This window comes from Chlamydotis macqueenii, chromosome 25 (assembly GCF_036417535.1).
Source record: "Chlamydotis macqueenii isolate bChlMac1 chromosome 25, bChlMac1.mat, whole genome shotgun sequence".
Taxonomy (NCBI): domain Eukaryota; kingdom Metazoa; phylum Chordata; class Aves; order Otidiformes; family Otididae; genus Chlamydotis; species Chlamydotis macqueenii.
In genome coordinates, this window is record NC_141580.1 from 320,573 (window position 1) to 332,623 (window position 12,051).

The window sequence follows — 12,051 nt, forward strand, 5'->3', positions numbered from 1 at the left end:
GTGGACAGATCCCGTGGAGATGCAGCGTTCATTGCAGTCATATTTGAGCTCCTCACAGTTTTAATGTGGTGTAGGGAAAGGGTGTTACCCTGTCTTAGAGATGGGGGAACTGAGAAACTGCTGTCGCTGATGCAGGCTGATACCGGGGTGCCTGTGGCAGTACAAAAACTCTGATTCTTATCTTCCCACTCCCGTAGCTGCCGTCTAGTTCTTCCTCCCACGGCTTGTCCTGGATCCTGCCTCATCATGATGACAGGCCAAATGTATTTATCTTCTCTAGTTGTCTTCAAGCCTCTTTTCCATACTTGCTGCCTGGCAGAGTGCTGTCTCTGTGCGATAACTCCATCATCTCCCCGTTCTGGAGACAAGAGGGTGGTGTGGGCCAGGAGATAATTGGCTATGGAGCCTGGTGCTGTTTCAGAAAACCAGAATTGTCTGTATGTGCGCAGCCTCGCTGGGCTGCAAGCAAGCAGCGCGACGTGACAGCAGCAAGCAGGCAGTGAAAGCCTGGCTGCGTGTTTATTTGGTCGCAAGTTAAAACTGTCGCGGCAAAACTGCACACCGTGGGCCGTGGATGTTTTTCAAAGGGTTTAGGTGGTCCTTGGGTGGAAACAACATGGAGAAGCACTGCTGTGGTCTGACTGTTCCCAACCTTCCGCTAGCTGATCCTGGTTGGAGAACGTAGGAAGGCCAAACGCCTTGTGCTGTCCCTGAAGTCAAGGCTTGTCTCCACGTGGTGTTTATACTGGGAGGCTGCTGTTGACTTGCAATTGCTAGTCACCTCCAGAAAGCAGTGGCTTCTCCCCAGGAGGGTGGATAAGTTGAAATTGGTGGCCAGGAAGACATTCCCACGGGGATGACGGAGTGGGGATCCCACTCGTACCTGTCTGTAAGAGCTGCTGAACAACAGCTGCGTTTGCTTGTTCTCAGCAGCACAAAATACTGTCAGGAACTAATGCCCTGCTCGGGGCAGTACACTGTAAATCAGTGTTCCCCGCAGGAGACTTCCCGGATTCTTGCACATAAGGAACGGCTCGCGCCGTGTGAAGAGGGGCGAGGCAGCCAGCTGGTGCGGGCTGCGGTCACAGCATCCCGCACTCCCGGAGCGGGGGGAGCGTGTGTTCACGGCCTGGCAGGCCCCGGGGACGGAAAGCAAATGGCAGATGCATGTCCTTCCGCTCTGGATGGCTCTGTGGATGGGACACAGCCTGCGCGTGGGCTCGGTCCGCGGGAGGGGCGCGGGGGCGGGTTCTGCACCCCGACGGGCTGCCTTGGGCTCTTCGGAGGGGAGCGGAGCGCCCGGGCCCGCGGGGCGAGCCCGGCTGGGCTGTGGGAAGGGGCCCAGGAGGCGAGGGCTGCCGCGGCGCCCGGGGAGCCGAGTGGGGCTGCGCGCAGGACGGGGTCACTCTCGTGGGCTCAGTGTGTGTCCCCCCCCCAGCTCTGCAGCCGCTTGCTGCCTGTCCATCCGGTTGCTGGGGCGGGGGCCGGCCCCTGCGCTGCCCCCCCGCCCCCAACCCCGGCAGATTTGGGGGTGGTGTGGGTGACGTCCCCAGGGTGACACCCCCCCTCCCACGGTCCCCTCCCACGGCGGGCGGGGCCGTTACGCAAGGCGCGTGCCCGGCGCTGCTCGGTGCTCCCCTCTAGCGGGGGCCCGCCCGCGCGCGCCGCCCCGGTGACGGAGCGGGCACCTGCCGCGCCGGGCGCGCGTGACGGCCGTGCCCCTCTGTGTCCCCCCCCCCCCCCCCAGAGCCCGACCTGGAAGACTGCAGCTTCGGCTGTCGCGGGACGTCGCCCCAGGAGAGCCTCTCGTCCATGTGAGTGTCCTTCGGGGGTCCGCGCCCGCGGGGGGGGTCCGCGCCGGGGAGCCGGGGGTGACACGGCGAGGAAAGGGAAAGGGGCTGGGGGAGGAGGGCAGCGGGTAGAGGCTGCTCCTTCCCTCCTCCGTGGGGCTGGGAGGGGGATGGGATGGGATGGGGTGGGATGGGGGAGGCAGGTTGGCTTGTCTGATAGCAGCCCCAGCTCTCCTGGAGTGGGGTGGAGGACACGGAGGCTGGGGGGACGCGGCCACTCCCGCTGTGAGGCAGAGGAGGTGTGGGGAGAAGGGGGCAGAGGAGGGCAGGGGTGGACTAGCGAAGCGTCTCCGCCATCTCCCAACCCTTCCCCAGGTCCCCCATCAGCAGCCTGCCGACCCTCTTCGACCAGACGGTGTCCTGCAGCAGCAGCGGGCAGCTGGAGAATGTTCCCCAGGCCACCCCGAACATCGAGCAGCTCCTGGAGAAGCAGGGCAACGGAGAAGCCGGCGTAAACAGTGAGTCACTCAGGGCACGGGCTGTGGAAAGAGAGGTCCTGGTGCGCGTTTGTGTGGGAGCCAGCTGGGGTTTTGCGAAGGAGCCGGGGGGGTGGGAAGCACTTGTCTGTGCCTTGGGGGAGTAGCTGGCAGGGGGACCATGATCTGGGGCCAGTCTCCTCCCGCAGTGTGGTCTGATTGCGGTACCTCCTGTGAATCCCCTCCTCTTCCTGCCGTCCCCGTTCTCTCCCCTGACCCTGTCCCCCTCTTCTCTTCTGTTCCCTGCAGTTGTTGAAATGCTCAAAGCCCTGCACTCGCTGCAGAAGGAGAACCAGAGGCTCCAGGAGCAGATCATGACGCTGACAGCCAAGAAGGAGCGCTTGCAGCTCCTCAACGTCCAGCTCTCCGTCCCTTTCCCCGTGGTGACCAGCAGCAACGGCCCAGGCAGCCAGACCCAGTACATCCTGCCTCCCAACGGTGAGGGGGCCGGTGGGAGGCGTCACCCTGTGCCCTTTCACAGCGACACGCTGGGTGGGCAGGAGGGGGTCGCAGCGGGGAGGCTCTGACCCATTTACTGCTCTGCAGCCACTGGCAGTGTGCACTGTCCCTTGCTATTGCTGTGGCAACGCCTGGCTCCTCCCCTGACTCTGCATCCTCGCTTTTTTCCTCCGCACAGTCTGCAACAATGATTCCCTGAGCATCAGCAAGAGCCCCCCGTGCAAGAACAGCTTTGGGATCGAGAACTCGCTCTCCACTTCCTCTGAGGTACACTGGCCACCGCGTCCGCCAGCGGCTGGGGAAGGGACCCGGGAGGGAGCAGAGCAGCGCAGTCCCAGTACTCTGGCTCGTAAAGCCGCGCAGTCCAGGCCTGGAAAGCAGGTTGCTTTCTCTGGAGCGCCCGTTCTTCAGTTCTTCTCAGGGCTGAGAGTCTGAGTAGAGCAGCTGAGGCTGGGAGTGTGAGGTGAGAATGCTTCTAGCTTACTCTGGCCGCACTTCTGGAGATGCAGCAAAGCCTGTCTGAGTCCTGGGACCCCCTGAGCCTACGCCTGCACTTCCACTCACAGCCCCCTTCCCACCTCCGGCTCTTGCCCAAAGCACCCCCGGCGCTGAGCTGACCTTTCACAAGCTGCCCCAGTCCGATGCTCTTGTGTCCGTTTCTCCCCCAGGACCCTCATTCAGGTTGCCCCAGCAGGAGCAGCTCTTCCCTGTCCTTCCACAGCACTCCTCCGCCCCTGCCCATGCTGCAGCAGAGTCCTGCCTCGCTACCCCTGCCCGGGGTGCAGCAGGTGAATGGCCTGGCCAGGGTGGCAGGCGGCGGGCTGGGGGGAGGCACCACTGCCAGCCACAGCCTCTCCACGGTGCCCATGGTGGACGGCCTGATGGGGACCCTGGCAGGAGGCCAGCAGATGCCCATCAACGGGATCCTGGGGAATCTGAACGGAGCGCAGGCCGCCCAGCCTCCGAGCGCGCTGACGCAGGCGAGCGGGCCTCCGACCTTGCAGCTCTCCACCAGCCTGAGCAGGTGAGGACGGGGAGCTCGCGGGGACAGCCCTGCCCTCTCCAGCAGAAGCTTAGCGCCGGGAGGGAGGGAGGCCCTGCGGATGCAGGACCACGACGGGCTGCGCTGACGCTCCCTGCCCTGCTCCCTTGCAGCATGCCCAGCCTGAGTCCCCTGACAGAGCAGCAGCGGCACGTCTTGCACCAACACGAGCAGCAGCTCCAGCAGCTCCAGCAGCTCCTGACTTCCCAGCCGCTTAATCCGGTAAGCGTGCCTGCCAGCACCTTTTACCTGATGAGCTGTTTAAGGGGAAAGCCTCGGAGCAGAGAGCAAAACATAGGGCTCCCTCCTTCCGGCAGATCCTCTGCCCACGGGGCTGCGGGAGTCGTGTGCCTTTTCCTTGGCTCAGGGCTGCTGTGGGTGGAGTGGGGAGAAGAGCTTTAGGCAGGAAGGTGCGGCACCTCCTGGAGGGAGGGATATGGGGATTTGAACTTCTTTGTACAAAGGAAAGAATTTAATCCGGGTTTCCCACATCCTGAGGGTGTGAGAGCGTGGTAATGCTAAACCGCCGTAAAATCGGGAGTGCTGTTACCTCCTCCGGCCGTCTTTGAACGCAAATCATGTCTGCTCCTGCTGCCGCGAGCAGACCGGTCTCTGGGCTTGCGGATGTGCCGGGGCTCCCAGGAGAGGAGGAACTGGTGTGAGGACAGTGCTTCAGTTTAGACAGAGCTAAGCAACAAATTGGTTAGTCCTGAGCCGTGTGCGGGCACATTGACTGGAGAACTGGCGGTGCCAGGGGGAATGTGCTGGTGGCCGAGGACTTTGGGGTCAGGAGGAGGACCAGGCAGCTGCTCTGAGCATCTTGGCTCTCTGCCTGCATCCTCGTGGGTAAGCAGCGGCCCCGTCCCGGGCTGTTGTCGGATGGCTGCGTGGATTGATGGTAAACGAGCCCCTGAGCGTGAGGGAGCCGCTGTCGCTGGCGCTGCAGGAACCTCCGTGGTGTCCCTCCCCGCAGCGGAGCGCACGGGAGCGCTGGCGGTTCCCGTCAGTGAGCCTGTGCTCGTTTCTGTCTGCCGTGAGCTTGGCGCGATGCTTTGGGTGGATTTCTGGGTCAGGCTATTTATAACTGGGGAAAAGCAAATTTCAAAGGGCTTCTCTTTAGAGCAGCTGATGTCACCGTGCCATCAGCCGCATCCCTGTGGGTACGGGAACAATGTCGGCTCTCAGCCCGTTGCATCGGTCGATGGTTGCTATAGCAATTTCCTCAGTTTGGTTGGATCTGAGGGCGGCCCTCGGGGTGCAGGTGAGCCGTGGCCCTCATCCCCTGGGTCCGGCTCGCCCTGTGGGTCGGGGCTGAGCTGTGAAGCCGGACGGGCTGGGGAGGTGGGAATTAGCAGCCAGGCTAGAAATTCAGGGTGGTGAATGCCAGAGGCTTAAAATGCGTGGGTCAGCTGGTCGGAAAGAGCCGAGTAGATGTGTGTGCCTGCAGGCGTCGTAGCGAGGGTTAGCTCATCCCGCGCTTCAGGAAACAACGAGGTTGGGAGGGTGGTGAGCGCAGGCTGTTCGTGACCCCAGGACAGACTGTTCCTCTCTCGACCTGTAGGGATGTGACCAAGGGGACTTTCTCCCTGTCCCCAGTAGCCTTGCCTGGGCTGGGGGGTGCCCATGTGGTTCCTGGCTCCTTTGTATTCGGTGTCACCTCTTCCTGAGCCCTTTGTCCCCCCTTTGACTTCCTTGCCCTTCCCTGCAGGAGCAGCAGGCCCTGGTGTTCCAGATGATGCAGCAAATCCAGCAGAAGAGGGAGCTGCAGCGGCTGCAGATGACGAGCTCGTCCCAGCTGTCCATGACCGGCCTCCTGGCAGCCACCTCAGCCCCCCTGCACTCCAGCACCAGCGCCCTGATCACCTCGGCCCCTCAGCCGCCCCCCGGCAGCAGCTCTCTCCTGGCCTCCCTCTCCCCGCAGCAGCTCAATCCTAGCAGTGCCCTCCTGGCTCCCCAGGCCACCCCGCCGCTCAGCGCGTCTGGGAGCAGCCTCCTGGCCTCGGGAGCAGGCATCCCGCCCGTCCTCGCAGCACAGAGTAACCCGTTCCTCAACCTGCAGGCTGATGGCAACACCCCGAAAGGAACGGTGCGTATGCCGCTAGCGCTGCCCTGACCCCGCTGAGCTCGTGGCGCTGTGCCGCCGCGGGAGAGACGGTCTGCGCCGCGGTTAGCGCGGGGAGCGAGACGCCGCTTAGGCAGCAGAGCCAGAGTGCTCCCGCGGGCTGCAGCCCTGCCTAGCCCGTGGCACGTCCTGATCCCAGCTCCAAGGACTTCCTAGGGCCCAAGCAGGGTCGTGGGTGGGCGCAGAGGCTCCCGCGGTGCCCTTCGTGCGCATGTGCGGCACGCAGCAGACTCGCTGCGGGGGCGAGGCAGAGCCAGGCCAGAGATGTTGTCTCCGTTAACCCCGGGACGTGGATGGGACAGCATGCCCCGGGCAGCGCTGGCCCTGTCAGAGCCTCATGGTGAAACACGAAGGTGACTGCATGTTGAAACCCAGGGTTTAGAAGGACTCTTGCGCCCAGGAGGAGAGGTTGTGAAGAGGTTTATGGCCCCTCTGTAGAGCAGCCTTATACTGGAACACCAGTGCCGAGGGACTGGTGGTGGGATGCTCTCACCTCCTCCATCCCTCCCCTGGACTGTACCTGTACCCGGAAGGTCCAGCCCTGACTGGAGACGTTTAGGAGCCAAAGGCTGGTGTGGAGGGGCCAGTCGAGGGAAACCTGGGGCTCCCGTGTCTCCGCTGGTCTCGGAGGAGCCCGAGAGGTCGCGGGGAGCAGGGCCGGGCCTGCAGCACAGCAGGGCTCTCTGCTTCGGCTGCCCCGTGTTGCTGCCCGTCCGGTACTGACACCTGTCTCCTCTGCGTCTCTTTCTCTGTTTGTTTTTTAAAGAGCATGAATGACAAGGGAGCTCCTCTTACCCAGGACAAGGGCTAAGCTCCCCCCTCGCCCCGGACAAACCAGCAGCCAGCTCCTCTGAGCCAGGGGAACGTGGCTTTCCGCAGTCGACTTTGGTACTGTTAGAGCGATGAGCACAAGGCTGCCGCGGAGCGTTTCCCGCCGCTGGGCAGAGCCGAGAGGTGCTTTGGAAGACAGCGCGTCTCTGACCGAGCCCTGGTGTGGGGAGGAGCGAAGGCGGGGGGCTGCCTGCCGCCCCGCTCCGTGCCACGCGTGCTCAAGGGGAAGCTGTTTCCACACGGAGTGGAGGAGAGGTGTAACACCGGACGCCTGCCCGTCTCCTCCCTGCCTTCAGTGCAAGCCTGCCTTGGCGCGTGCGTGGCCCCCGGGCCGCGACACTGGAGACCGTCCGGGCTCCTTGGTGGAGGGAGGCTGAGGACTCCTTTCTGCACGGTGCAGAGGGATCCGGCAGCGCCCGCGGAGGCAGCGCTGGACGTGACGCAGCTGGGGAAGCGGGACGTGGTGGCAGCGCCTGCGTGGTCGGCCCGCCCGGAGCGGGAGGTTAAGACATCGTGTAGCTGAGATTTCTCACCTGCTTTTCATCCGCTGGGCTCTTAGGATGCTCTGCGCTCTGTAGCCGTCGTATGAAGCCCCGACACCTCGCTGGATCCAAACCCAGCCTGAACAGACACGGGTACGGAGCGACGGGTACGGACTGGTGCTTGGGGAGAAGGTGAAGGCCACCTGCTTCTTAAAGGACGTCGCCACGTTTGCTCCGCCAGCCGCGGTCGGGTCGGTGCTGTACTCCCTCTGAAAAGCACACTCCTGCTCCTCGTGCCATCTCTCGCTCTTCCCTTCCGAGATTTCCGACGGCTGGCGTTTCAGCTGGGAGAAAGGGGCGGTAGCCAGCGTTACCCCTGCCGTAGCCAACTTCCGAAGGTGCGTTTGAACCTGGCGGTCGTTTCCCAGGCCCAAGCTGGGAGATGGAAGTGTGCGTGGGGAAGAGTCCCGGATCCGGTACTTGTTCCTTCTTGCCCGCCCCAGCCTGCCAGCACCACGTTCTTCCACTGCTCTTGTGCCCTTGAGAAGAGGGATCTCCAAGCAATGGGATAGTTCCCAGTCTCCTAAGCTGGGACGTTGGACCCTTCCTCGTTCTCCACCTTCTGACCTTAACTCCGTCGTGCAGCCCGGAACCTGCGCAGCGAAACCGGCCCCTCTGAGCCGGGGTGCGACGGATCGCGGGGCAGGTGGGGCCACTGTGGGGGAAGGGGAGCGTCCACGTCAAACGTACCAACGCCCCTTCTTTTCCTATCCCCTGGCTGGATCCAGAGCTCCGGGAGCAGGCGGGAAGACTCCAGCTGATAGAAACTCTGAGGGTCTTAAAATGAAAACCAGAAGCTGTCAGACCTTAGCGGATGTTTTTCAGCACATTCCCACTGCGCCTTAACCAATTTGCACTATTCACATCTGTCAGCAGTGGGTCTGTGCTGATAGGACTGGAGAAGCTTGGCAGAGGCAAAACTCATCTGCTAAACATCTCTCTTTTTATTTTGGGTTCTTTTTTCCTTTTTTTTTTTTTGTTTGTTCGGAAGATCGTCACCACAGTGGTTGGATAAGGCTAAAAGGAGAGAAAATACCTTTCTGGTCTCAGCCTCGCGTTCTGTGAGCCGGCAGAACGCTGCTGTGTGCTCAGAAGTGCATGCGTATTGGAGAGAATTGTTTTCTAAAGAAAAGCTGATGTTTAACGAGGTTAAGAAGCTATTGGAAAGATGGAGATGGCAGCTAAAAGTGAAAATGCAGGAAAAAAAGGTTTCCCTTCCTCCCGGTCCCTGCAGCACGCAGCGAGAGAGGAGCACAGAAGCGTGGCTCCTGTGCCACCACCCTGTCCCCAGCCACCGCCGGAGCCGTGCCGCCTCCCGCCCGCCTGCCGCCTGCGAAACGTGAACGGGATCTTTCGGTTGCAGGCGGTTTGACTCTTCGTTTTGGCTCCCTGTCCCCGACATTGCTCTGGCACAATTGTGTGCTCGCACTTTTTAATTTTTTTTTTTTTTTCCCTTCCAGCTGTGTTGTCCCCACCTCCCCTCTGCAAGCAGAGGTGCCACCCCAACGGCCCGGCGCAGAGCCCCCCGCTCAGTGGGGCGCTGTGTCTGCAGCGGGGGTCCTGCCTCGCTGCCCCCTCCGCGCGCGAGGAGCGCGGCGTGGCCGTGCCAGGGCTGCCGCGCCGAGTTCAGCCGTGCCGCGTGTGCCGGGGGCCATGCAGGTCGTACTGCCGGCCCTTGGCAAGGAGCAGCTCCCTGGGACCTGGACCTGGGCAGACTCCTCCAAAATCAAGCCACGTTTCGCACGAGGAGGTAGAACCGCGCCGGTACCAGGAGGAGAGGGGCTGGGCAGGAGGGGAGGCCAGGCAGCTCTGTCCCGTGTGTGGCGAGCCGTGGCACCGCGCGGGGTCTCTCCCAGAACCCGTGTCCAGATCGCGTGTTGGTGCCCAAATCCCTGGGCGGGGGTGGCTGAGGGTGGGTTTGCAGTCAGGAGGCTGAACCGCGCCGGCCGGGGCTCCGCACCGCTGCTGGGAAGGCGTTTGGCACCCCCTGCGCCAGCGGAGGCTGGGAATCGAGGACGGAATTCCAGGGATGGGGATCGCTCTTGGGAGCCGGGAGGGCTGAGCTACGCTGCGTCCCCGGGCCCGTGCCCCGCGCTGGCCGTGCCGGTGGTTTCTGTCGGTGGCGGTGGTTGGAGTGGGAAGCCCCTCTGCTCGCGGGGGCTCGCTGGAGCAGGGGGGGCCGGGCTGCAGCAGACGAGCGGGGAAGAGGCAGAAAGCACTTACCCATTTCTCTGCCACCTCCCAAGGGCGCCCGTCCCGTGGGAGCGTCCCCTCCTGCACCGGCCTGGGCCGTCCCGCAGCCGAAGCTCCCTGTGGCGGATGGGGGGAGGAGAGGGCGCTGCGGGAGGGTCGGCACCGAGCGTTTGCGTCTCTGCGAAAAAGAGGGAAAGCGGGGGAAAGGAGAAAATAAAGCTAAAGATGATCTGTGTTTCAGTTGCACTGGGGTACGTTTCCTTACCCGTTTTGATGCTAATGTCTCATTTAGGATGTTGCATGTGTCTGTTTTGTTTTGATTTGGTTTTTTTTTATTAAATAAAAGAGAAAAATGTGTATATTTTTGGCAATTTAAGGTAATGTAGCTAAGATATATTTTTTTCACGCTGCTTGACTGTTCTTTATTATAATAAATAATATTAATATTAATATCAAAGACTTTTTTAATGCAGCTAGGCTTTCAAAATCGACATGAGCGAGGGGCTGTGTGCTGAGCCCCCGGGTTTGTGCTGGGGTCCGGGGGCTGCAGCGCGTCGGCGCCCGCCTGGCCCTGCCCTGACCCAGCGATGCGCTCGGGGTGCAAGTGATGCGCTCGGGGCGCGGGAGCGGGGCCCGGGGGGCTTCTCCGCCTGGTTCCTCCTGGCTTCACGCCGGCCGCGCTGGGAGAGCGGGGCGAGGACCAGCGGCTGGTGGGTGTTCGTTAGCCAAAAAGTCTCCCCGAAAAAGCCCAGCGCTAGCCCCTGCTAACCCGCAGAGGTGCCCGAAGCCAAGCTCTCTGGGTTCCAGCCGGCTCCGCAGCTCTCCCCTTCCCCAAGCATTTCTCCTGCGTGCCAAAGGGAAGGGCTCGTGCTGTTGCTGCTTTGTTCTGCTTTTCCCGCAGCGGGGGTAAGCAAACCGCACAGCAAATCCCCCCCTGCCGCAGGACCCCAGGCCCGGGCGTCGCCGCGGTGGGCACTGGGGGAGGCGGAGGGGGTGGATGGGTGGGAGCAGCAGCCCTACGAGGAAAGGATTTTTTTTGCTGGCAAGGGCTTTGGCGAGGCTGGGCTCAGAGGGCGGGTTTGTTTTGGGCTCAGCTGAATCCGCGCTCCCCCGTTTGCCCCGTCCCTCGTTGCTGTGCGTGGTGGAGCCGCTCTGCTCGGTCGGGCTCCCTGCCGCAAACCCATCGCCCCAGGAACGGTAACGACCGGCCTGATGGGGAGAGGGAAGATTTATGTGGGTTTTTTAAATTGATTTTTTCCAAATTTGTCAGAATTTGAAGAGATTGGTTTGTGCTACTGATGTTTAAAAAGTAGGAACATTAAAAACTCTGGTTAACGATTATTGTTTTAACTTTGCGAAGTCATCAGTACCCTGCCCAGCAGCGCCGATCTGTGACTGCGCTCCAAATTACGTGTGCCATCGCAGCTGAAGGGCAAAGCGCAGAAAACCCCTCCAGGGCCTGGAGGCTTTTTAATTTTTAATTTAAGCCACAAATACAAGGTTTTAGTACCTGGCTGGGCCGTAGGGAGCCTGGGCTGGGGGGCCAGCCGTGGCTGCAGGCTCTGCGGGGCAGTTTCATCACGCGGTGCTTGCAGACCCAGCAGCCGCTGCAGGTTACAGGGGACCAAACCGAACGCTCGGCCGCAGTCGGGCCCCGGCGTAGCCGGCGGGTTCCTGCCCCCGGAACCTGTTCGGTGCCACGGCTTAGGAAAGTGGGGAGATGCTGCGGTCCGTCCCTGTCGGGGCAGCCCTGCCCGTGAGCACAACCTGGATTTCGGAGGGGGTTTTAAGCACATCCTCTGAGTTACGAGGGCTCCCCGGGGCCGAGCTGGTCTCGAGTGGCCAAACGGGCTGGTGGGAACGGGATGAGCACGAAAAGAGAGTGGAGAGAAGTGGCGAGTTGCAAATACAAGAGCATAAACATACAAGCAGCTATTTGTATGGCTGGGTTGCTTTTTTAGTAAGAAAAGGGTTTTTATTTGAAAACTACACGGGCAGCTTTGTAGCCGGGAACGCAGGTGCTTTCTTAGAACCTTGTACTTTGTACAACTTCCGCGTGCTGGGTGCTCGCCGGGGAGGCTCGCAGGGAGGACGCGTTCCGTTTTAATTTATCCCTAAGGACAAAACCGATTCTGGTGCTGAGGGCAGGGAGCTCAGCAAACCGCCCCGGTTTACCCCTCCGCTGGCTGTGGTGGGACGGGCAGCCGGCGAGCCTGGTTTGTCTCTGCGTTGTGCGCAGCGCAAATACATCTTTGTATCGCTAATGTATTTGTACGACTGACATCATCACCGGCCTTGTCCTTTTTATTAAAAGAATGTTTTCAAAAAAATAAAAAGCAGGCTAAAAAAAATACTCGCTTCCACGTCCACTCGTGTCCTGGGTGTCTCTGCACGGGCACCGTGCTGCGGGGGAGCGGGGGAGTCCCGAGACCCCAGCCCGGGGCGGGGATGGGGACGACAGCCGTGAGCCGAGGCACCGGGCCCGGGGCTCGAGGGCTGGGAGTCGCTGCCGGGGGTTTGGGGGTTGTGCCCCTGT

General features: G+C 61.7%; 1 protein-coding gene across 4 annotated transcripts in view; it reads left to right on the forward strand.

The window, feature by feature from the left end:
- The window catches only part of MLLT6 (MLLT6, PHD finger containing), a 45,990-nt gene extending 36,025 nt beyond the window's left edge, over positions 1 to 9,965 (forward strand). For all 4 annotated transcript variants that reach the window (XM_086766914.1, XM_086766915.1, XM_086766917.1 and 1 more), the window contains exons 13-20: positions 1,748 to 1,814; positions 2,166 to 2,308; positions 2,576 to 2,764; positions 2,964 to 3,052; positions 3,454 to 3,809; positions 3,941 to 4,049; positions 5,536 to 5,913; positions 6,716 to 9,965. In XM_086766914.1, the coding sequence (XP_086623040.1) occupies positions 1,748 to 1,814; positions 2,166 to 2,308; positions 2,576 to 2,764; positions 2,964 to 3,052; positions 3,454 to 3,809; positions 3,941 to 4,049; positions 5,536 to 5,913; positions 6,716 to 6,760 (1,376 nt within the window). In that variant the 3' untranslated portion in view covers positions 6,761 to 9,965. The remainder of the gene's footprint in view (positions 1 to 1,747; positions 1,815 to 2,165; positions 2,309 to 2,575; positions 2,765 to 2,963; positions 3,053 to 3,453; positions 3,810 to 3,940; positions 4,050 to 5,535; positions 5,914 to 6,715) is intronic.
- The last annotated feature ends 2,086 nt before the right edge of the window (positions 9,966 to 12,051 follow it).